This window comes from Sciurus carolinensis, chromosome 4 (assembly GCF_902686445.1).
Source record: "Sciurus carolinensis chromosome 4, mSciCar1.2, whole genome shotgun sequence".
Lineage (NCBI taxonomy): Eukaryota > Metazoa > Chordata > Mammalia > Rodentia > Sciuridae > Sciurus > Sciurus carolinensis.
The window spans coordinates 16,740,704-16,765,869 of record NC_062216.1 but is presented as its reverse complement, the minus strand read 5'-3'; the positions used below and the strand labels follow the sequence as shown (position 1 = coordinate 16,765,869).

At 38.5% G+C, this 25,166-nt stretch overlaps 1 protein-coding gene across 1 annotated transcript; it reads left to right on the top strand.

The window, feature by feature from the left end:
- The first annotated feature begins 1,721 nt into the window (after positions 1-1,721).
- Positions 1,722-23,617, top strand: Atp6v1b2 (ATPase H+ transporting V1 subunit B2). The gene is made up of 14 exons (XM_047551072.1): positions 1,722-1,890; positions 8,405-8,460; positions 13,412-13,510; positions 14,237-14,330; positions 14,459-14,536; positions 15,191-15,330; positions 15,605-15,706; positions 16,044-16,141; positions 16,741-16,864; positions 17,555-17,705; positions 19,242-19,324; positions 20,042-20,146; positions 20,917-21,046; positions 22,714-23,617. Exons 1-14 carry the CDS (start codon positions 1,755-1,757, stop codon positions 22,851-22,853), a joined length of 1,536 nt encoding a protein of 511 aa, XP_047407028.1. The 5' UTR covers positions 1,722-1,754; the 3' UTR covers positions 22,854-23,617.
- Positions 23,618-25,166: the final 1,549 nt, after the last annotated feature.

Here is a 25,166-nt window from a genome sequence, read left to right as displayed (position 1 = left end):
ATACTCTCTGAGCATATGTGACTATCAAATTGCTCTTCTGAACATCATACTAATTATGCTTTAAACAATAAATCATGAAAATTCCTGTTTTCCTTTTACTCTTGCCTAGACATTATTTAAACTTAAAAATTGGAGCCCATATCATAAATTTAAACAAAACATTGTCTCATTGCTTTGCCTTTAATTATAAAACATACTAAATAATACTCAATCTCAACCATCATTAAAGAAGACTTTAAGAAACTGAGTAAAGGTCACTTCACTTATGACAGCAGTTGATTATCCCTTATTTTACATGCTTTGGACTAAAAGTGTTTTGAATTTCAGTGGGTTTTTTTGGGGGATGGAATATTGGCATGTATTATATATTATATATTTGCATATATAATGAGATATGTTAGGAAATGGGACCCATCTCTAAACACATTATGTTTCATATGCCTCTTATACACAGAGCCTAAAGGTAATTTTACACAATATTTATAATAATTTTATGCTTGAAACAAAGTTTCAGGTGTATTATTTTGCACTTGCAGCATCATGCTGACACTCAAAATGTTTGGATTTTGGAGTATAAACTACTCCAAAGATTTGGACTTTTAGATAGGGATTTCAACTTGCATACCACCATTATATAGTTCGACTCTAAAATCTTCCTCCCATGTGAAAAAGAAAAAGGTTTGATTTTCTTCATCAAGTATCACAATGATCTTCTAATGGTCAAATACAGTGTACACTAGCTTTCTCTTCTATTTTGGGCAATAAGGAATTAAATTTTAGTCTTCTTTTGGCTTCTGGAACATGTGCTCTGGGTTTCTTGGCATCTTGACAACATTTCAAGTTTGATTGTAGGAGACTTTTCCTTTGTTTGTCCACTAATCTCAGCGTTACCCATAAAAGTTGACCTTGGACAGTTTCCTACTCTACACACAGTCTTTGCTTTGTCTCTTTTAGTTCATGATCAACTTACTTATAAGTCACAAATCTTATCTTAGTTCATCCCAGAGGTCTTCTTGGATATTTACAAACAATCCAAGGAAACCCGAGAGATTCCAGGACAGTTCTTGTTTTCCTCTCTCAACAGCATCAAGATTTCTCTCTTCTTTTCTGTGCTAGTCTTGTAAACCGTGTCACAATCCATTCAGGCTTCATCAAGTCTGGGCTGTCATCCTCTGCAGCCTTCTCATCCTATGTTATTCCGACCTGTGTGTAGCTTTCAAATCTGTTCCTGTCTTTCACACCAATACCCACCCCTTAAAACCAACCAACAGATGTTTGTTGAATGGATACACGAGTGAAAGAACGGGGTAGGCAGACGGTATAAGGAAACAAATAATGGCTCATAGCACCCCATTAATAGACCTCACATTTCCCCTGTTTTTCAAGACAGATTTCATAGTTTGAGTTCTCTTCATTCGGTTCGATGGAAGGGCATTCTAAAATGGACCTCTATTGGCCTTTTCTTGCACGCGTTCGCCTCCCGCCTCTCTCTGGCCCCGCTTTGGCTTCCCCTTTCCCTCTGCCTGGCCGGCACCGGCCCTCCCAGCACGCTGGTCAGCTCCTTTCGCCTGCGCGCCCTCAGCCCCGCCCACGCGGAGTCCGAGTCACGAGGCTGGGGGCAGTGAGCCGCGAAGGAGGCGGAGCCAAGCTGGGGCTCCGCAGCGCGCCTGGGCGGAGCCTGGTGCGCGGACCGCCCTGGTATATCTGCGCCTGCGCGGCGCTGCTGTGGGGCCAGTCGGGACGGAGGAGACAAGATGGCGCTGCGGGCGATGCGGGGGATCGTGAACGGGGCCGCACCCGAGCTACCCGTGTCCACCAGTGGTCCGGTGGCAGGATCTCGGGAGCAGGCGCTGGCAGTCAGTCGGAACTACCTCTCCCAGCCTCGCCTCAGTGAGTATCAGAAAGCAGGAGATAAACAGCCTTCGCTTCTTAGCCTAGCCCTTTGCTCCCGCTCACCTGCTTAGCCAGCGGGCGGGGTGGGATTTTTTTTTCTTTCTTTTTTTTTTTTTTTTTTTTTTTTTTTTTTTTTTCTTTTTGCGTCCCGGGACCCACAAGTGTCTGTCTAGGAGATTTGCGTGTGCCTGACATTTCCACGATTATTTATGTGGGCAGAGCGCAGGAGCACCGGCGGGAACTTTGCTGGGGTTGGTGGGCTCGTGGCTATTGCCCTTCCCTCTCCAACCTCCCCGGGCTGGAGCATTCACAGGCACTTGCTTGTGTCTGAGGGCCACTTGTCTCTCCGATCTTAATCTTCTCCTGACGTGGTTTGAAGCTGTAGGGGTCGAGGGAACGCCCCCTTCCCATCCCCTCCGGCTGGTGAGGACCTCAGGGCAGATCGTCAGCTCCTGCGGAGGGCCGACTATGTAGTGCCGTCGCTGACGTGGTCAGGCCTTTCGTGGATGGAGGTCAGGCCGGCAGCCAGAGGGAGATGTGTCTTGTTGGGTGGAGGGGCTGCTTCGCAGGAGAACACCTAGATACCAGAGAACCCTAGAGCTGAAAAGTACCCTGCAAGTCATCCAGTCCAGCCCTCTCATTTTACAGGTGAGAAGCCAAAGGTTCTGGGAAGGGTAGGACTTGCCAGACTTCAGACATCTCTAATTATTGTCAGAGCAGGAAACTGAAAATCTAGGTTTCCTAATTCCCCCTGGGCTTTTTTCTGTGGTTGCCTCTTCAATTATTGACCAGTTAACCAAACTTGGTTAAGTGCAAGGTTCTTTGGGAAAACCAAGCAGCTTTTCCCTTATCTAGTATATATGCATAGGCTTAAGTGTTATGATTATAAAAGGACTTAATAAACTAGGTTTAGGTAGACAGTTCTGCAGTTCCAATAGAAGTGACTCTTGATTATTTAAGATAGCAGTTGTTAGCATCACACCTCTTCAACAGCTTCCTTAAAAACTAGGGATGAACCCTGGAAATACTTTTTTGAAAGCTTGGATAAGTACCTGATGTTTCCCCAAATAATGAGACTGCATTTGCCCTGGTTAATTGCCAGCCTATCTGTTTGTGGGTGGCTCATTGGTTAAAAAGAATTTCAGAGGAAGCATTTTAGTGGAGCACTCTCCAGCCTGACTAATCCCATCCTGATCTGTCACTGAGTCATGTGATAGCACTGCAGCCTAAGGAAGAAGGAAAACGTATTCGAATCTGTAGATTGCTGAGATGGGCCTTTTACAGTGGAAATTGTTTAAATCAGAGAATGCCTATGGGGGGGCGTTATATGAACTGAGGTAAATGTTTAGGAAATTGATAGATGTTGGCATTCTTAAGTCTTGGCAGTATGTACCTAGGAATTACAAATTCTCTTACAAATTGCATTCATATGCTTCACTTTGGGCAGAACAGATAGACATTAATGGTGCCTCTAGAAAAAGGTTTTAAGGGTACAGTCTTAAGTTTATCCTTGTAATCATTCAGTGTCAATTCAGAATATCAACAAATAACAACATTGTTTAAAGAGTACTCCATAATTAAATTTGTAAGCCTTTTAGAAATTGGAGCATGATTTCTTCACATTTGTGTGCTTAGCCAATATCTGAAGAACTTCCCCACAAAAACTGTTGCAGCATCGTGCTTAAAATGGGACCTTTATAGGTGGGGATCCATTTTGTAGCCCCAGTGCCTTCTACAGTGTTCTGTAATTCTTGTATAACTTACTATAAACCCCTCGTTCTAATAATTTAATGGGTAGATTCTTTTTTATTTATTTTTATGTGGTGCTGAGGATCGAACCCAGTGCCTTGCACATGCTAGGCAAATGCTCTACCACTGAGCCACAACCCTAGCCCCAGGGTAGATTCTTAGTATGGATGAAATCAAATTAGGGAGTTAGAATACCTGATTGAACAGTTTCCTTTCCATATGTGAGTTATTCTAAATATAAATAATATACATGGGGGCTGGGATTGTAGCTCAGTGGTAGAGCACTTGCCTAGCATGTGTGAGGTACTGGATTTGATTCTCAGCACCACATATAAATAAATACAGGTTCATCAACAGGTAATAAAAATATAAGAAAATAATATACATGGGTGTACAACTTCATTTGAATATCATCTTTTTCCTATTTTGCCACATCTTTTGGTTCTAGTCAGTTTTAAATGCTTCTGAGTAAATATTGGTTAACATCTTTTTTTTTTTTTTTTTTTTTTTTTTTTTGGTGGTGGTGGTACTGGGAATTGAACCCAGGTGTGCTCTGCCACTGAGCCATATCACGAGCCCTTTTTGTTTTTTATTTTGAGACAGAGCCTCACAAAGTTGCTGAGGCAGACCTTGAACTTGAAACCTTCTGCTTAGCCTCCTGAGTTGCTGGGATTACTAGGCCTACACCACAACACCTGTCTTAACAGCGTAACTCTTTTTTTTTTTGGCCCTGCTGGGGATTGAACCCAGGGCCTTGTGCTTGCGAGGCGGGCACTCTACCAACTGAGCTATATCCCCAGCCCTAACATCTTAATTTTTATAATGAAAGTTTGATGATGGCATCTAAGGTGGTCATAGCTATTTAATGTATGCTTTAATTTTTCTGTTTTTATTTTTCTTGTACTAGGGATTGAATATAGGACCTTGCACATGTTTGATAAACTCTCCCACTGAGCTACATCCAAAGCCCCTAATGTGTGCCTTTTGCATGAAGGAATGGAATAGTATTGGCAGTTTCACTGTACAAATTAGATCCTATTAAAAAACAACTTTAGGATTACTGGACTGTTAGAAAGAAATGGAAAGTAGCTATTCAGCTTTGAAATTAGTAAATAATCTTGAAACTTCAATTGAATTTTTTATTCCTTTTTCTTTTCCAATTGAATTTCTAAAGTCACAGGATAAGCTTTTAAACCTTTGGATTCAATAATATACATAGAGCTTTTGAATGCTAAATATTTTTAATTTGGTGATCTCTGTTTTTCTTGAGACCCTCAGTCAACTAATCTAGTTTCTTACATCATGAAATGGAGCTTGCTCCAACAAAAGTCATGTAAAGTAATGTTTTACCTTTTCTAGAACTTCTCTCTCAGGTGCCCACTGCTAAGGGTTAGTTCTCTCTTCTTGCACAATAGAAGATGATTGCTCTGAGTTTTTGTTTTGCTATTAAGGTGTAGCCTAAAAGACTAGGACTCTTATTGTGCAATGACTGTTGAGTTTTCTCATTGAATGTGTTGCAATCATTAAAGGCATTCCCAGTGTTGAACAGTCTCTTATCAAGCAGAATGAAGGGAATGACATCTGACAAAATAGGTGTTCCTCAAATCTTTTGTGGATTTTGATTTTTTAAATAGTTATCATATGTTCTGTGTTTCAGAACCAAAGATGTGGCCTTTTGGCTGTAAAATGTGTTGAGTATGTAATAGAATCATTTTTCTACTATATTGTCAGCTTTCTGATCATCCTTACACTCACCTATGGACTCAAGTTCTTAAGAAATTTCTAAGAGGAGTGATTTTGATAAATAAAATAATTGATAAATGGTTAACTTTTGAAGAGCAACTTAATGTCTTTGAAAGCTACGCTTTGATATCTCTCTGAACTATTAATGGTAATGGTGAGGAAGGTTGGATGAATGAGGGATAAAAGGTAGCATCCAGTGCTTTCTCTGCTTAATTTTATTTGCAGATAGTTTCATGACCATGGAAAGCTGCAGTTGGCATTTAAACTGTTGTCTAGTGCCTACTTGTGGTCCAAGTACTAGGAACTGTGTGATCTCCATATTTTTAAATTATAGTGGGGACTAAGGTAAAAATTGCTGTAGGGTCATAGAATACCAACCTTATAATTAATTAGTAAGCCTGGTTTCTCCATTTGGTAGCAGATTTCTTAGGGATTTCATTTCCTTAAGTGTAAAGTGAGATTGTGTCAGCCTTGCTTACCTTTCAACATTTTGTGAAGATCAAATCAGGCAGTTGATCTGAAATGAGTGTAAAAGCATGACACTCTCCAGTTTTTTTTTTACCTAGTTTGAGTTGTAGTATTTATTAGCTCAGTTTTCACATGTCAGTTTAAACTGAGCATGTTTCACCTCTGGTTTATACTTCACATTTTTCATGATTTCTAGTGAGGTAAAATCGCTGTAGCACCTCCATCAGGGACTCCTCTGTCTGCTTAATCTCTTCCAGCAGGTGTGACTCCACTGGAGAAAGATTGTTTTGCAATAATGAGAGAATGAAGATACAAGGGAAATAATGCTTAGTGCAAGATAGTAAAAAAACAAACAAAAAAACTATTTTTCAGAGCTGAAATTTCAGATTGGTGAAATTATTTGGGGTGGTGCTGCTACATAATTCTTGCAAATAAGTGCTAGAATGTACCCTACCACACAAATAACCAACTAGTTCTGTTTTAGAATTTGGGTTGCAGTAGTTTAAAGACCAAGTGACTGGAAATTCAGATCCTTGGGCAAGTTATTTAATTTCTCCAGGAGTAATTTTTCTTTTCTAAACTGTGGAATAATATCTAACTCAGTTGTATGATGGAGGTTAAATGAGAATTCCTGAGAAGCACTCATCAGATGTGTCTTGGGTGTTGTTAATGTTCATCAGTTAACTTACAGGGTTTATTTGTAGACTTTTAAAGTCTACATAATGTTGCAAATTTAGAAGACTTTTCTTTTGAGGAAGTAAAATCTCCTGTAGTAGAAGTTAGCTCTATTCACTGTTTCCAGGAAAAGCCATGATTAATGTTTCTTTTTCTTGGTCATGCTTTTTGCTCCTGACTGGCAAAAGTTCATAGTTCGGCATGAACTTGAATTTTAAACAGATTCCAGTGCATAGTTGTTGTAGAGATTAGACTTTCAGAAAAGAATATTTTGTTTAAAAATATAGAGTTTTAAGAACTTGAGGGATTTTAATGACGTACTTTTTTTCAGGACAGATTTTGTTAAATATCTCAAAACTTGATTCCCTTCCATACCACACTGTTTAGATGAAGGTTTTGAGAAGGTCTGTGTTTTTACATTTTCAAAAAACTGGGTTTCAAGAAGATATGTTCCTGATGTAGCTCACTTCCCGTTTCCTTATGATAATTTTAGAAATTCCTTGAAAAACAATGTTTGGAGTCTTTTAAATGAGAACAATAAGGAGGGTTTTCCTAAAAGTGATAAAAGCCACAAAAGGAATCTTTTTAGTAATTTTAAGGGAAATGGGTGACCCTCTTATATTCTCATTCATTCAGGTATCTTACTTTTTCAACTTGTGATATGCCTTTATCAAAGGTTAAAAAAAAAAAATCTGACTCAGTTTGGGGGCCCGCATTGAGACCGTTACAGTTACTGATCATTTGTACCAGGGCACTGGCCTTCCTGGCCTTGTGCTGGAGGAATTGTGTTTGTAAATTTTAAAGCCCCTTGAGTGGACAGACTGGTTATTAAATGGTTTCCTCATTCTTGGGAGTTCATATTTGTGCCAGGAATCTCTGTCCAAGCTCATTTGAAGCCCTCAAATCAAGCAAGTGAAAAATTCCTAATTGCTTAACAGCTTTATATAAATTATTTCGGACTTTGTAGTAATTTTCTTCCAAAACTTTTTTTTAACTGTTCTGATTGTGAAATTTAGTGAATTCTGAAGTTGTCTGTTAGAGTTACCCTCTCCTAAATGTTCTTTTTTATACCTAATCACGTTTGCTAGGAAGGATGACTACCTCCTTTCTAAAATGAAGGATTTGGGTAGTACCTTATAGAGTAACAGTTTATTTCTAGGCCATACTTTGCAGTGGGTAATATCAGTCTCCAACCTGGTAGTAGCACTTGACTTTTTTTTTTTTTTTTTTTAAGAATACTTTTCTTATCTTAATTGATCCCTAGCCTTTTATCCCATTGCTCACCACCTCTTTCAAAGGCTCTTTCCCATATTTTTTATGATTTTACTTTACAGGATATGTTTTCCCACCTTTCTTTTGTGAGTTTTGTCACTTCTGCTTTACATTAAGATTCCCTTTCATTCCTGATCCACTTAGTTAAGTGCTACCTCCTCTATAAAACTTTTCCTTTTTTCTCCAAGGTAGGAACTTTATTCTGTTTTTTTAGCTGTGCTCCCAGGAACCCTCTGCATGCCTCAGTTAGTATCCTTATCTCAGAGCCCTTATCTCATCACATTGAAATTCCCCCTCCCTGCATGAAAACTCAACTTCTAAAGGCAGGCAGCCTCTGTGCCTGTTTTTGTATGGGTGCTAAGAACAGTGGCTCAACCAGTAAGATTCAGACTGTTTTTGATGAGGGTGGATAGTGAAAAGTTGTACAAGTATAGGCATATTTTACAAATTCATTTTGAAAAAAAAAAAAAAAGCTTGTTTAGCAGTTTCAGTGTTCCATAGTATAATAGATATAATAAAGTAGAAGTTTTTTGGTAGTATCAGAGAAGGTAATTTAAGCTCTTGTGCTGTTGACAAAAGTTGACTCTTCTGTGTTTCTTTTCAGCATACAAGACAGTTTCAGGAGTCAATGGTCCACTGGTGATCTTAGATCAAGTTAAGGTAATCCACTGTGTTATGATCTAATTGTGTAATTAAAAGTGGCGTTAAGTCCTGTTCCATATTCTTTAAATTTTGTTACGATTTTAAAACTGTTCTGTGATCTGAATGTCAGTTCTGTATAGGAAACAAGTTGGAGACCAAAAGTCAGAACACTGGATTTCAGTATTAGAGCTAGCGTAGGTTCTGTTTGTTCACTTGAGTCCCTCATTTGCAAAATTGGGTAAAAAAAAATCCCTAATCCTACTTAATATTTTCATTAGAAAGAGAAACAGCAATAATATTTATTAGTGTGTTTTATAAACTTTAGGATATTATACAGGTACATGGTATTTTATATCTTATAGATATTTTTATAGTATTTATCTTATCTGTACTAAATTTTATGCTCTTGAGTAAGCATTGTTACTTTTATCTTTAAGAGCCTGACATTGGTTTTGAAGTAATGAATATACAAGAACAGATTATCTCAATAGTGACTGAAATCCTAAAGCAAAGAATGGTGTGTACATATTCAGTTTGTTTTAAGAATCTTTGGATATGTTGGATTTTTACCTATAAGTAAGAATTATAAACAGTTATGTTAATGTAGAAAGTGAGGTATGGACTGCGGTTTAGTTGGGCATCTCGGGCTAAGCTTTCTGCCTGAGCTCTGTGATCAGAATGTTCTCAGGAAAAGTAATTTATATAACTGTTGTCTAGAACAGTAGTTCTGCATTAGTTGTTCTTAGGGTGGGTCAAGGGAGAAGCACAGGCTTACTAATTTGTTGGCAGGCTACTGATAGTTGTGTGTTTGGCATGTGATCCCCTAGAAGCAGAAAATAAAGTGAGAAGCATTTCTTATAAGAAAGGGCAAAGTTCATTGTCTCTTCAGCTTATCACTAAAATAATATTTTTAAAGATACCTTATGTATGACAAGGTATCTTTACAAATAAACCTTAAAAATTAAGCCTAGCAAGTTTACCTTCTGGCCACAGTTTTATATTAGTCTGCAAATTTATCAAAGCCTCAGTGTATTGGTCTCAGGTTATACAATACTTAGGCAAGTGTCTGTTAATGTTCTATATGAGAATAGAGTCCACACTTTTATTTTTGAGGAAAATATTAAGCTTTATTAATCTTTTTTCTACATCCTTTGCTAAATAAGTTTTGGCTAATATTTTTAAAGAATGAATATTTTTTTATATTAGTGTATTATTGAAAAGCAACTCAAAAAATATTTAGGTTTCAATTGTATTAAGCTCTGAGCTCATCCTTTCCCTAGTGGAGAATACGAGTAGTGTAGTAGTAGAGTCGATTGTGTGTTAGGAAGTGCTGTGAATGGTGACTGAGGAGGCTATGAGAATCAGTGATGGAAAGGACTTAGAAAACATCCTTGTGAAGTAATTTTAAGAGAACTAAAAAGTCTGAAGTACAGCTCTAGCTGAAGAAAAACTGGTAATTTTTTTTGTTTAGAAAGATAGCTCCATACCATGAAATTTGGAATATTTTTTTTTCTTCTTGATTTGGTTTAGTTTTTAGTGTTTGACTTTTGTTTCTTAAACCATGCACATGGGATTAAGGAACAGATAATTATATGGATTGCATCTGGATAGAAGATGGAGAGCTATTCTCCAGTCCATTATAGCATGTATTAAGTTCTAACACCAGACAAATGGGAGTGATAGCACAGATTTCGGAATTCTTAATGAAATGTACTCATGTCAGATAATAGCAAAAACACCTATGTAAAAAAAGCAATAAAATTATGACAAAGTAGTGTTGATCCCAGTACTACCAAGTTGATTTCATATTAGAAAATACATCAGTGTAAAAGCAAATTTTTGATTAAACTAGAAAAAACTTACACTCTTCTCAATAAATACAGAAAATGTATCTGGTAAAATTACTCATTTATTATAAAAGGAAGCCTCTTAATAAGTAAGGAATAAAACAGATTAACCTCTTTCCAGGTATCCACCTTCTACAGCAAACAGCATCCTTAAGGAGACTCTAGAAACATTCCCAGTTAAATCAGTGAAAGGAACTCTTTTCTCTGACACTGTTCTCAGTACTTCACTTCTGATGCTAGATGTGTGGGGTTTTCCCCTCAACAGTTCATGTCAGTTTTCCAACAGACACCTAGTAGGCTTTCTATAATTTAACTCAGTTCTGACACTAACTGCAGACCCCACAGGGTAAGGGCTTAGTCACATAAGACTGCCCTCACTTCAGATACCAGTCACAAATTTTGGGTGCCTAGATTATCCACAGCTACTGTCTGCCTTGGCTATAAATTGGAGGTTCTCTTGTCACATTTCATAGTTTGCTAGAACAGCTCACTGAATTCAGGAAAACAATTTACTGTTACTGAGTCATTACAAAGGATATGCTAAAGATACAAATGAACAACCAGAAGAAGAGATAACATAGCATGAGGTCCCAAAGGGTCCTGAGCACAGGAGCTTCTGTCCTTATGAAACTGGGGTTGTCACCCTCTCAACACATGGATGCATTCTTCACCACCTCCAACGCTCTCCAAATCCCTTTAGTTAGGATTTGTATGGTGACTTTGTTACATAGGCATGATTAATTGCGTGGTGATTGCATCAGTGTCCAGTCTCTCCTCTCCTCAGGTCAGCGTATGGGGTGAAAGTTACAATGCTCTAATGATGAGCTTGGTTCCCCTGGCAGCCCACTCATCCCTCCATCCTCAGGGCATTTCCAAAAGTCTCCATCCTAAGGTACACTCAGGTACAATTGAAAGGGTCTCCTTATGTGACGAAAGATGCTCCTTTACCCTTTTTATTCCTATCACTTAGGAAATTACAACGGTTTTAGGAGCTCTGGCCAGGAGCAATGAACTAAAACCAAATGTGTGTTTCTTTTTATATCACAGTACACAGTCAGGAACAGGATGAGGATGCCTTGTCCCTATTACCATCTGCATGTTTGACACTTAGCAATGCTGCAGGGCAGAGAAATTGGAATGTAACAGTATTGGAAAGGCAACAACTATCGCCATTTCTTGATATGATTAAACAGAACACTCAAGTCATTTGGTGGTAAATGATTAGAAATGATGATGTAGAACAGAGTTTCTGGGTTCAGGAGCAGTCTACACAAATCAGTAGTGTCCCGTATTCTGGAAGTAATTAATTATTTAGAGAAAACTATAAAACTGTTGAAAGACCATGAAAGGAGACCAGGAAAGAAATGAATATTCTGCTTATTTTGAATGAACTCAGATTGTTAAAGGTGTTGATTTTTCCCCGGTTGCACAATCAGAACTAGAACAATTGAGCATAAGGATTTGGAGTGGGAATAAGCAAATCAGTGGGAAAAAAATTAAGAGCCTTCATAGATGTAAATGAGACGTTGTGAGGCCATAGGAAACAGCTTGTGCTAATTATAATATTGTTGAAGCATTCATTTCCCATGTGAAAAATAAGAAAAATAAAATTAGATGCCAGAAGTAAAACTGGATCAATTAAAGGCTTAAAATGAAACACAAGCCTGTTAGAAGACAACCTTGAGGACCCTTTTTAAAGAGTTCAGGTGAAAGGTTTTCCTAAATAAGACACAAAAGGTGTAAATTATCTATAAAGAACAATCATTTTATGACTTAAAAGATTTTAAACTTCTGAAATAGTCAAGTACAGTGGTGCATGCCTAGAGACTGTGGTAGGAGATTCACAAGTTCTAGGCCAGCTTTATCAATTTGTGAGACCCTATCTCAAAATAAAAAGAACTAAGGATGTACTCAGTGGGAAAGGGTCCCCAGTTCAGTCCCTAGGATGAAAAAAAATAAAAACCCACCTCACCTGTCCAGAAAAGACTTTTTTTGGTGAAAGATTCCATAAACAAAATTAAAAGGTATTTATAAAAGGATTAATATCCAGAATCGATAAACATCCTACAAATGAGTATAAGAACATAAGATTAGCAAGGATGGAGGAAAAGGATACTTGTTTATACTAGTAGGAAGATTGTAAATTAATATAGTGTTTTTGAAAATAATTTGGCAGAAAATGGATGCAGCCTGTATATAGCCTACTAAATACCTTAGGGAAACTGGTGCACTTAATATGAGGAGCAGCATGCAAGAATGAGTATTCACTTTAACTTGATCATTGTTGCACTAGTGTCAATTGGGAACAACCTGGTAATCCATTGGTAGAATAGCTGAATAAAATGTAATATGCTCATAGAGTTTATTTTAACTATATCTGTGCAGTTTTAATATTAGTTCTGAAATGCCCATTTGTTCACATTTTAACATCTCTAAAATCCAAAGGTCTTAATTATTAGTGCATTATAGTTTGGCAGTATTTTTTTTCCCCACTTCAAACAAAATAGTGATGTTCAATAAATTATGTTGATAATTTAAAGATACTTATTAACAGGACAGTGTATTATGTTGAACATAAGATCAAGTAAAGAAAAGTTGCCACTCATGAAAATAAAACGGTGTAATTTTGGAGACATTTTAAAATAGTAAAAATGGATTAGAGGACCACATCTGGTTAGGAAAACTAGACTGAGGGGGGCACTCAAGCCCTGTTTTATTATAATAGTAATTGTTATGTAGTAACTTTGTATCATTCCCCTGAAATATTGCACACAGTATCAGACCCCAGGAAGTAAACATTCATTTTGACTGGTAGGAACATTGTTATTTGTAATTTTTGTACCTTCCTATGGTCTCAAATATGTACACAGAAGAAAAGCAATACATTTAACTTACATGTTTTTATGGGCATAAGACCCTTCTTTCCTTACCCTGTGTTGATTTGTCAATGGTGTGTATTATAAGGACTTAAACTCTGGAGGATGCTATAAATCTTCACAAAGCTAATGTGTTGAAGGATGGGAGGATTGCACATGCAGTGTGCTATGGTAGAGATGGCATACAGAGTGATTTAGGGAGCTTTTAAAATGTTGGTTATGGATCCCTTATTTATTCCTGTTTAGTTTCCCAGATATGCTGAGATTGTCCACTTGACGTTACCAGATGGCACGAAGAGAAGTGGGCAGGTTCTAGAAGTTAGTGGTTCCAAAGCAGTGGTTCAGGTAAGCATCTAATCAAAAACACATAGGGGCCAGGCGTGGACATGTACACCTATAATCACAGCAGTTAGGGAGGCTGAGGTAGGAAGATAGCAAGTTCCAGGTCAGCCTCGGCAATTTAGCAAGACCCTGTCTCAAAATAAAAAATAAAAAGGAATGTTTCTCAGTAGTAGAATGCCTTGGTTCAGTCCCCAGTACCAAAAACAGAAAATACACAGGAAATACTACTTGTTTTTTTCTGGTGATCATTGTACAAGTATCTTTACAGATTAATTACTGGCTGCAGGGGGAAAATATTCATGTTTTCTTGAGTTTTAAGTGGTTAAAATGAAATCGTCATCTCAAAGGAGAGAGATACAGAGCAGGATTCACTGATGGTGGTATGAAACCAAAATGCTGTCTGAATCATTTCCTTTAAATCATCTCTTACAGTTCCTAATTTTAGTGCTGCCTGATAATGGAAAAGACAAACAGTTTTCTCAAGTAAAATGCTCCCCTAAAATATATTCTAGAGCAGGGCTTGGCAAAATTTCTATTAAGAGTATGGAGTCAGAAAATTTAATTTTCTTTCTTTTGTTTTTTCATTCCTTCTTTGAACACTCTTTTAAAAAATGTTAAAAACAAACAATACTAGCTTGCTGTGGCATTTGATTTGCAAGACTCTTGGTCTAGTAAGTGCCCATGCTCCAAATTGCTTTTACCCTTCTGATTGATTCTCTTTCTTGATAGGTATTTGAAGGGACTTCAGGTATAGATGCCAAGAAAACGTCCTGTGAGTTTACTGGGGATATTCTCCGAACACCAGTGTCTGAGGATATGCTTGGTAAATGGACATTATTATTCATTCTGAGCAGAGATCTGTTTCCTTTTAAGCATATTTCCTAAAATCCTTTTAAAAAATACTATTTGGAAGTCAGGGTGTCCTCTGCACTGCCTTACTGTGTTTTGCAGGCCGGGTGTTCAATGGGTCAGGAAAACCCATCGACAGAGGTCCTTCTGTGCTGGCTGAAGACTTCCTCGACATCATGGGTAAGGGCACTAAGTGGATTTCTGTTTGGGGCAATTAACTTCTGTCTATCTGGTACCTTTGCCAAATAAAGATTGGTTTTGTGTTTTCCGAAATAGTAATCAATGTTATCTGTAAGTTGTAAATTAGGCATATATTTTATTTATTAATAAATTAATTTTTCCTAGAAATTATCTTCAAATTTTATGTAATATCATAAGATATTGTAAAAATCTTATTAGGGCAGGTCTGAATGTTCATGGTAAAAGCATGGCTGTGAAATTAGAACTTCTCTGTTGTTTGCTATACTTTTAATTCACTTTAGGAACCTCAATATTGCTGTATGTTTTGAGTCTACAGAGGACTAAAAGAGAAAATTATTTCAGATTTCAAAAATAATATATTTTTTTATTTTTAAATTTTATACAGACTGCATTTTGATTCATTGTACACAAATAGGGTACATCATTTTGTTTCTATGGTTGTGCACGGTGTAGATTCATACCATTTGTGTAATCATACGTGCACATAGGGTAGGGATGTCTGTATTCTTTTAAGAGTAGAAATAAATGCTTTCTGGTTTTCTTGGGCTTTTTATTTTAATTTGGCTTGATATCTGCTTTCACTCATGAGTAGTTTGCAGACATACTAAAGTCTCCCCTTCTGGAATATATCAGGTCAGCCCATCAATCCGCAGTGTCGAATCTATCCAGAGGAGATGATTCAGACTGGCATTTCTGCCATAGATGGCATGAACAGTATTGCCCGGGGCCAGAAAATTCCAATCTTCTCTGCTGCTGGGTTGCCACACAATGAGGTGAGAATTAGGGTCTGTTCTATAGGGAAGAATTCCAAGAAACCTACTAAATACAGTGCTGTTTTTTATGTAGACCTGTTACAGCGACTCTCTGTGCATCTCATCTGTCTTCTTGCTTACACTTGTGCATCTTTGCAAAAATTACTAGTTTTGTTGAGTAAAACCACTAAACCATTCCCAGTTTCATTAATAATCACAGTTCTTAGGATAAAAATTATTTTGCAATAGAAATTTTATTTCAGAAGTACAACTTGATTCTTTTAATCCTTATCAGATTGCAGCTCAAATCTGTCGCCAGGCTGGTTTGGTAAAGAAATCCAAAGATGTGGTGGATTACAGTGAGGAAAATTTTGCCATTGTATTTGCTGCTATGGGTGTAAGTATGAAGTTTTTCTTTGTTAGTGTAACGTGGAATTCACTGCTTGTGTTATTAGATCACATTGTAAACTATACGAATAGTTGACTCTATCTCTAGGTAGAGAACTTAAACAAGTTGTCACCATGGCCAAACTGAGGATTAAAGTTTAGCACTTGACTTGAAACCTAAGAATAATATTTTTCCTGCACAAAGCTCTTAGTAGGCTTTTGTGAAAATTTTTTGGATACTTTAAATTTCAAGAGAAGGAACAATTCAGATCTATAGCTTGGCCTTTATCGGTAATAAATGTTGAGAATCATTCTCTTCCAACACTGATGAAGTCATTGCTATTTAGGTAAACATGGAAACTGCCCGGTTCTTCAAATCTGACTTTGAAGAAAATGGCTCAATGGACAATGTCTGCCTCTTTTTGAACTTGGCCAATGACCCAACGTAAGTAAATAGAGCTATTTCTTTCTGTTCGCCCAGACTGAGGGTCAAAAATGTTACCTCGGACTAGAAAGGCAAAATGTTATCATGAAAGCCTAGGGACGTGGGACTGAAGTGACCCTGTGTTCATATGCCAGCCCTGCTTCTTGGGAGTTGGTTGTCTTTGGGCGAATTACCTAGACCCCGAAGTTCATAAAAATGTGACAGACAATACTACTGTCACAGGGTTGTATTATTAAGTGGGGTCATATTTTTTAATCATCTAGCACATAACTGGTACTCAGTGAATGACTTGTTCTTGGAAATTTGTCTTCCATTTTTTTCCTTCGTTTCTTTCCTTACCACTCCCTCTTAGGTTTGAGAATCCATGTAGCTCTGAAAATTTATAGGGCATTTATAAAATCATCAACTTAACTTTGTAGCACTGAGTAGTTCTTATTTTGTAAGTACACAAGGAACAGCCTTAAAATTTTTAAACTCACAATTGCTTTACTCCCCTGGATTTATTGAACACTTCACAAGGGAAACCTGCTGTTATTTCTAGAATTGTTTTGTTTTTGGCCTTTTACTTTGTGTGACCTGGGGATTACTTTCCCTTTTAGTATTGAACGAATTATCACTCCTCGCCTGGCTCTGACCACAGCCGAGTTCCTAGCGTACCAGTGTGAGAAACACGTGTTGGTTATCCTGACAGACATGAGCTCTTATGCTGAGGCCCTGCGAGAGGTGACTTTTTCTTTTTCTTCTTTTTTTCCTTTGTAAACAAAATGGGTTAATTTTCAGGGCTATCTTAACCCTTTATAGGTTTTATTTTTCTTAATCTTTACGCTCATTGCTTATGAATTAGTGGAATAAAAATACTTCAGAAAATACAGCTTCTTTTCTGTCAGTGTGGCAGAAGTGATAGCACATGAGATTAAATTATTAGCCTGCTTAACGCACTGTCACTGTCACTGTCACGGTGGGCTCAGAACTGACTGTAAACCTGAGTAAACGAGCTCTTCATTCAGCTGCTCTCCCAGAAGTGCTCTGTCCACACTGTCAGTTTTTAGCTCTTTTCAGAATTCTGCTTTTAATGGTGGTGATATTTACATAAGTAACTTGGCAGCACTCTCTTTGGAACTTCTTCCTTCAGAAAATCAAATGTTTAATTTGGAATGATATTAAGATTCTTATCACCCAGAAATTTTGGGGTATTTGTTTTAATATAAATTACTGAAATTTTTGGTAACCATTCTTGCTGCAGAATAATTTGATTTATGATCTTTTTCCAACTCATCACTTTAAGACAGTATTTAAAATAAATAGGATGGAATTCTGAATTTTAATTTGGCATGTTCAAACAAACGTGTTCTAATAACCAAGCTTTACTTTTTTATATTCTGGTATGTGATATTCTCCTTAACTACCTGTCAGGTTTCAGCAGCCAGGGAAGAGGTCCCTGGTCGACGAGGTTTCCCAGGCTACATGTACACAGATTTAGCCACGATATACGAGCGTGCTGGTCGAGTGGAAGGTCGAAATGGCTCTATTACTCAAATCCCTATTCTTACCATGCCCAATGATGGTAAGTGTTTGGTTTTTGGGTCATAGCAGACCTAATCATTGCAAGGACTTTGATTCTCAAACCAAAGACCATCTCTCTTTTTTGAGTTGAAATTCTTTTGCAAGCTTATCCTCTAAGAGTTTGCCTTAACTAGTTACTCGTACTGAAATAAAAATTTTCATTTGAGAATTACTCATGATTATCATTGTTTTTGTGGAAGAAAAGCTTCTTTGTAATTTGAATTTAAAAGTTTTATTAGGTGCAGTTTGCCAGCTGTTTTAGATATAAGAAATTTAAAAATTTCTGGTTTCTGCTTAAGGTATAGTTACTCAGTCTAGTTGGGGATGTTTCTTATGAGTGTGCAGCAGGAATTGAAGGTACTGTATGTTATAAAGTGCCACATAGAGAGCACAGGTAGTAAAGGCCACAAGACTTTAGAGACAGAACTTTTCAACCAAGGACTGGTGATCAGTGACTTTTTTACACTGTGCCTATGAAAGCACAGGGCAGCACCTGCTCAAGTGTACGCCTGGGCTGAGACTGCTGAAAATTCCCCTTCCGTTGCCCCCCCGCTGTGTGTGTGTGTGTGTGTGTGTGTGTGTGTGTGTGTGTGTTGTTATGGGGGATTGAACCCAGGGCCTTGTGCATGTGAGGCAGGCACTCTACCAGCTGAGCTACATCCCCAACCCTTCTTTTGCCTTTTATGAGGTATTTTCAGAAATAGTAATAGTTTACTATAATTGAGCACTGTTCTGGGTCTTTTTAAATATTCACTGGTGGGATTATCATAGCAACTTAGAAGTAGGTCTGAGGGACAGAGAGGTAATTCGTCAAGGGTAGGAAGTGGAACATTTACAACCTAGACAGTCTAAATTCATAATTCACACCAACTGCTGCACTGGACTGCCTCTGACATAAAAATTATTCGTTCTGAAGGAGTAATTAAAAATCGCTTCAGTGATTCAGCAGATTTAGAAGTGTATGGTTTTGTGTGACCTTTTTGGTGCTGCTTGAACAGCGCTGCCTCCTTGTCTAGTGCCATCTCGTTTGTGTAGCAGAATGCCACATGTCCGTCTAAGGCAACTTATGATCTAATAGTGTCCTGTCAGTATACATAAAGTTGCCACATTTCCCAGTGAGAACTTTGTGTTTAAAATGGAATTTTTTTTATATATTGAGGGGAAAGCACATAACTAGAAGAGATAGTACTTTTCTTTTTATGAGTTCAGCCAGTTTACCTTGTAGTGCCAACACAACTGAACTTCTGTGACCAAACAAATTAAATGGTATACTGTGTACTCCCAAGACCCATTTAACTGTATTTAGGCTAATACAGATTAAATAAAATTTGAAATTAAGCTCTTCAGATTCATCAGCAACACTCTTGAGTGTTCAGTGGTCACATTTGGCAAGTGACTGCGATGATAACACAGGTACAGAACATTCCATCATAGAAGTTGGTGTGTGGCATTCCTGGGTGATGCTGCTTAGCTTCCGGTGGGCTGGTTATGTGAGTGGCCACATGCTTAACGCTATACCTGTATCTTTCTCCCACAGATATCACTCACCCCATCCCTGACCTGACGGGGTATATTACAGAGGGGCAGATCTATGTGGACAGACAGCTGCACAACAGACAGGTATTTGATGTTTAAAGTTCTGTGATGCTTATGGAGCCACTCATATACTCTGTAGTGACTTAAATTTCATTATTAAGGGCTATTTTGCTTAGCAAGTTTCAACTTGAATTGCTTTTAACACGGCTATAAAGTTGTCATTCCTGGATACTACAATTCCGGTGTGGGCAAAGGACCAGAATTAATACTTACCATCTTTCTTTATTGTACCTTAAAATGAAGTCATTTGTCTCAAAGAACTTTTGGGGGTATTCTGTTCCATTGTGGTATAAAATCTGCCAATCTTGTTATTAATAGAAAAACAAAATTGATGATTCTCTAATAATACTGGCTTCTAAAGTCACCTTTTAGGTGGATTTATTGTTAATCTTTTAATTTTGTTTGGGTTTTTTGTTTGTTTGTTTTGGTTTGGTTTTTTTAATCAGTTTGGAAGACTGTTTAGACTCGATGTGGTAGTATCAAGCATATGTTGAAAATTTAGAGTTTTTCAAAATAGTCTTGTACTGTTTTAAATTTTTCAAGTGTTTTTGGACTTAATTGAAGAAATGTTAGGTCACAAAGTGTTTCTTGCTTCCATTTCTTCCCAGGAAGATATTGGAACACATCTTGTAAACAACTGCAGGAGATTTTGTAATTTAAGGAAAATAGTTTCAAAAGCTTCTTTACTACCAGTAAAGCTTGAATTTCATACTTAAATATAGTTATTTTTTTCCTCCCAAGATTTACCCACCTATTAATGTACTGCCCTCACTCTCACGGTTAATGAAGTCTGCTATTGGAGAAGGTATGACCAGAAAGGATCACGCCGATGTATCTAACCAGCTGGTACGTATGTTCTTCTAAGGATGGTATTTAAAAGAAATGAGTGCCGTTCTCATTTCTTTCTTTTCTGCTGTCTTACTCCTCCTCTTCCTCTCATCACTTTTTTTCTTGTCCAAGTAGAATTTTTAGTATAGACTTTACATAAAGTATATAATGGTTCATTTGAACCAAAACAATCCTTTTCTCATTAGGATAGATGTTAATAATCAAGATTAAAACCACCAAGTTTGAAACCCATGTTCAGTGCTATAAAAATAGTTTAAAAAAAAAGAAAACAACACAGTCATTTTAAATTTTAATGGTAGAATATCCCTGAAAGGTTATTTTATCTTATTTCTTGCTTAACGTGGTAAGCACCAGACCACTGAAGGCTACAGATTGGTATATTCTTTGAAGTCCTTCATTTGAGTAGTCACATGAGATTGTGCAGTCAGCGCAAAGGGCGGGATATTTAACCATAAAGTAGAAATGACAAGCCTTTGATGTCACAAATGGTTTTCTTGAGTGAAACTTGGAGATGGATTTCTCTGTGGTTTAACCGAGTTCTTTTTCAGATGCTGTATAAATTGTAAGGTCATTGCATACTGAGGAAGCATATTTTTGTAGAGTGTTAGCAAGTGCGTTGCATGCCTAAAGTCTTAAGGAGGATGTAATGAAGTCCTTTTGGTACTTCCACACGAGCTCTTGTGGATGTTTGTTCAGTTCTGTGGCCTCTTGTGAAGGGAGCTGCAGCAGTACCCGTGTGCAAGCCGTCTGTCACACTCTCTCCTCAGTACGCCTGCTACGCTATCGGGAAGGATGTGCAAGCCATGAAGGCAGTGGTGGGAGAGGAAGCCCTTACCTCAGATGACCTTCTGTACTTGGAATTTCTGCAGAAGTTTGAGAGGAACTTTATTACTCAGGGTAAGATGCCCATTTTCTTAGAAATGTGAAAGGCCTCATGTAGTTTTTAAGACCTCCTTCCCAGTCACAGAATTTACACTGGTCTTTAAACAATCTTCCCTCTCATTAGAGAAGTTCTTTCAAGGACCTGCATGTCTTTCTTTTCCTTAACCCTCTGGCTCCTTCCCCTCTGCCATCTAAACATTTTGAGAGGATCTTAACTTGATTATCCAGTTATTTATTTTTCTTTTCTCGTTTTTTTAATCTTTCTACTTCTTGATTGCTAATACTTCAGAAACCTCAGTTACTTTTCTGTGTTCCCCTCCCCGCTCAAGCATAGACTTTTCACTCTGCCCGCCCTGACTTCTAAATTGCTCTGTGCGATCCTGACCCACTGCTTATTTAGGACTGCCACTGCTGTCCTGGTACCATCCCCTCAAGCCCAGTCGAGCCAGAATCAGTTTTTTCTAAGTGACCTCCTGCCTAGCCTGCCGCCTAATCATGTTCTGCCTGCCTCTGGCCTGGGCATTCCTGATGGTTCATGCTCAGTAACTGGGCATTATTCTTTTTTTTTTTTTTTTTTTTTGCGGTACTGAGGATCGAACTCAGGGCCTTGTGCTTACGAGGCAAGCACTCTACCAGCTGAGCTATCTCCCCAGCCCCCTGGGCATTATTCTTAACCTTCCTCTGTTGTTCTCCAGTATTTGGATGTTTGCTAACTGGTCTTGTTCTCCCTTTAAACATCGGATCCAAATCTGTTTTCATTCCCATTACAGTATCTTAGTCTAGTATTTCTCAAACTTTTATTTGCTTTTGAATCAACTGGGAATCTTGTTAAAATGCTGATTCCGATTCAGTAGATGTCGGTGAGGCTGGAGGTTGTTAGGAAGTTTCTAACTGATGTTAAAGCTGCATGTCTCTGGCCATACTGAGACCAAGCCCTAGGCCAAAGCTTTGACCCATATCCTTGACCTTTCTCTGGCACCTTTCTCCCTAACTTGAAGGCAAATTTATTACTAATTTTATTGGTTGTCCCACTACTAAAAAACCTATAATGAGTTTTCTTAACATAATGTGTGGATTTTCAGACTGTTCACCTTGTCCCTCCCCTGTTGTTCCTGGTAATGCTAGAAATACTCCATTCTGGGTAATTATAACAGGTGTATTACTTTGAAATAATGCCTCAAAGGGTACACTTGGGATTTGTGCCCTCTTTTCTTAAACATTATTAATATTAAAATCATCAAACATAAAAGGTTGTTGAAGTTTTTTTTTTTTTTTTTTAATTTTAATGCAGAACCTCAATAACTGGGAAGATTTCTAGAGAAACCTAGTCACTCTTGGTTCTTTGGTTGAAGAATAAGATTTATTTGGGGAATGAGGATGATTCTGCTATTAAAAATAACAACTCTGAAAACCACTGACCTGTTTGAGTATTTGGGTGCTTGCTTGCCATTTAAGACGCTGTTTGAGTATCTGTGTTTGTCTCCCTCAAATTCAGTCTTTTCTCCTGCCTTTGTATTCTCATCTCCACACTCAGTCTTGTTCATTCTTGAGCGTTCTGACCTGTTCCCTTTCTTGTATTATGCCCACATGGCCTGCTAGTCATTTAACAAAGTAAATACTGAATGGCACTGATGAGTTGGAGGTACCTTGCCATTAATTAATTCAGTGTCAATTTTTTTAAGGTCCTTATGAGAACCGCACGGTTTATGAGACTTTGGACATTGGCTGGCAGCTGCTCCGAATCTTCCCCAAAGAAATGCTGAAGCGAATCCCCCAGAGCACCCTGAGCGAATTTTACCCTCGAGATTCTGCAAAGCACTAGCTGCTGCTGCTGCCGCTTCTGTGGTGTGAACCTCCTGTGAAGTACTGGCTCCGTCTTCTTGATTCCTTTCGCACTCCTCCATCTCCACCTCTGTGTGGGAGTTTACCTGTTACCCTGTAATTAAAAACAAAGAATAGGTAACATTGTGCCAGTGTTGCAATGTCTTAAACTGCTCACAGACTTCAAAATATCCCTGTTCAGGAAACCTGATCTTCAGTGCTTTGTTTAAAGTAGCTTCAGGGATGGAGTGAAGTTTTCTTATTGATGTATGTATTTGTACATAGTGGTGTAGTTGCCTAATAATGTTCTCATTGTTTGGGTCTCTCAGACCTTACCCCTCGGCCCTCTCACAAGTATCACGATCTGAAGTTAAATGCTTTGGTCTCAAAATTAGGAGCAAGATCAGGTCTGGAAGAAGTCTCCTTTCAGAAGTGTCAAGAGACTCTTTCCTGAGCGTTTTCTTTTGGGTTGTTGGTGTGCCTGTGGGTCTGTGCTCTGCTCTAAGCAGGTGGCTTTTACTGTCCACTTGCTCTTTCCTATGTAATGAGTAGATTGACAAAAGGTGTTTCCTTTTCTCTCAGCACCTCTGAGTTGGGGTTCCCTTTGGGTAACACACAGAATCATGCACCTGCACAGCTGGCATTCATTGATGGTGGTGAGATGCCTTCTCTTGGGGATCCCTGCTGGGTTTCTATGCAGAGAAAATCACATAATTAAAACCACTAGTAGAGTTGTTGCTTGGAAAGAGTTGGGGTACAATAAAAGAGGAAGAAAGAAAGACCTAAAGCCCTTCTGCACGCTGACATGCCAGCAGAGGTTTAGGTTTCTTTAAGGCTTAGCAGGTGCTAAGGCAAGGTCGGGGGAGCGCCTAGGTTTGTGGATGTTACAGACTGTTCGAGAGCAGCCTGTGAGAAACCCCTGTTGGCCTCGCTTTGTGACCCAGCTCTGCCTTTTCAGGGTGATCTTGTGGCACAGGTGATTGTTTCATGCACTCCTGCTCCTTCCTGGGGTGAGCTGAGCTTGCTTTTGTGCCACGTCTGCTGTTCATTTGTGTTTTGTGTTACTCGGGTGCAGTAGCGACTTCCTGTTCTATGCATTCCATCTTCCAGTTGTGTAAAGTTCTTCACTTTTTTCTCTGAGGGGTGGGGGTGGGGAGACTGAGCATGATTATATTTTAATGTAGAAAATGTGACATCTGGATATAAAATGAAAATAAATGTTAAATTAAATGAAAGTTACCTAAAGTGACTCCGTATCTTCTAATCAGAAAAGTGACGGCAATAAGCAAATCGATAATGTGCCTCTTCAATTCACAGTTTTAACAATCACAACCCTGTGTTATAGGGACATGACCCCTGTGTCCTGCTGGCTGCCCTTTTCCACCTTTCCAGTGACAGCTCTCACAGCAACTGTAGTGTGATCCCTGCTGGAGTTTCCACAGTTAGTGTCTTTGTTTCAAACATTTTCTAGAACCTACCTGCCATGAATGAAGGGGGGTGGTAAAGTACATCCTGAAGCAAGCCAAAACCTGCTTCAAATAAACCTTAGATGGGCGCCCAGCGTAAGAACACCCACTGCTGAAGCTCGAGGGCGTGGCACCATGGCGCCTCCCTGCCCTGCTCTCCCTCTCCCCATGGAGGGGAGAGCTCAGGCAGGAGAAAACGAGGTATGTCTGAGTTCTCTGTGCCACCACTAACAGTGTGGCCTTACTTCTATAAGACATGTGAGTCTGCTCGTATGCCCTTCAGGGTTATCACGAGGCCTCCAGATTCTGTGTGTAATGCCCTAGAACAGAGCCTGATGTGTGGCAGGCACTAAGTAGCTACTTCTGTTAACAACTTTATTGAAACAGGTTTGCCTTATTACTCTTCCATAATACTTCACACTTAATGGGTAAGTAGCTACCTTGCTAATTTGTTACTTATTTTTTAATGAAAACATTTTCTTAGGGAGTCTTTTTAACCAGTTGCTAGTCTTCAATAAAAGACCAGTTTAAAAAAAAAAAAAAGTATCTTTAAAGGTTGAGGTAACCACATGACTCATGAAACATTTATTGCTTGCAGTTGACTGTCACTTCAGTGTGTGAGATTTCATGTAAGTGAAAAAATGTCTGCAGACTCCTATCGTAAATACCTCACTGGGATGTTGCTTTTCAGCATGAGTGGGTGGGGAGGTCAACAAAGCACCGTCTGCCTTTGAAGTTTCCTAACCAAGACTAGTGATGGAAAGCGAGCTAAATCCAGTATTAGAGTTCCCAGGCTAAAGTGAAACCATCACTTAGAGTAACCTAGGAAGATAGTCCGTGGGAGAGAT

Bases quoted from the DNA above. Each gene is read 5' to 3' on its own strand.
- Atp6v1b2 (XM_047551072.1), top strand. From the start codon at position 1,755: ATGGCGCTGCGGGCGATGCGGGGGATCGTGAACGGGGCCGCACCCGAG. The intron at 13,511-14,236 runs GTAAGCATCTAA...CTTTCTTGATAG, and splicing joins GTTCCAAAGCAGTGGTTCAG to GTATTTGAAGGGACTTCAGG. The intron at 14,331-14,458 runs GTAAATGGACAT...TGTGTTTTGCAG, and splicing joins AGTGTCTGAGGATATGCTTG to GCCGGGTGTTCAATGGGTCA.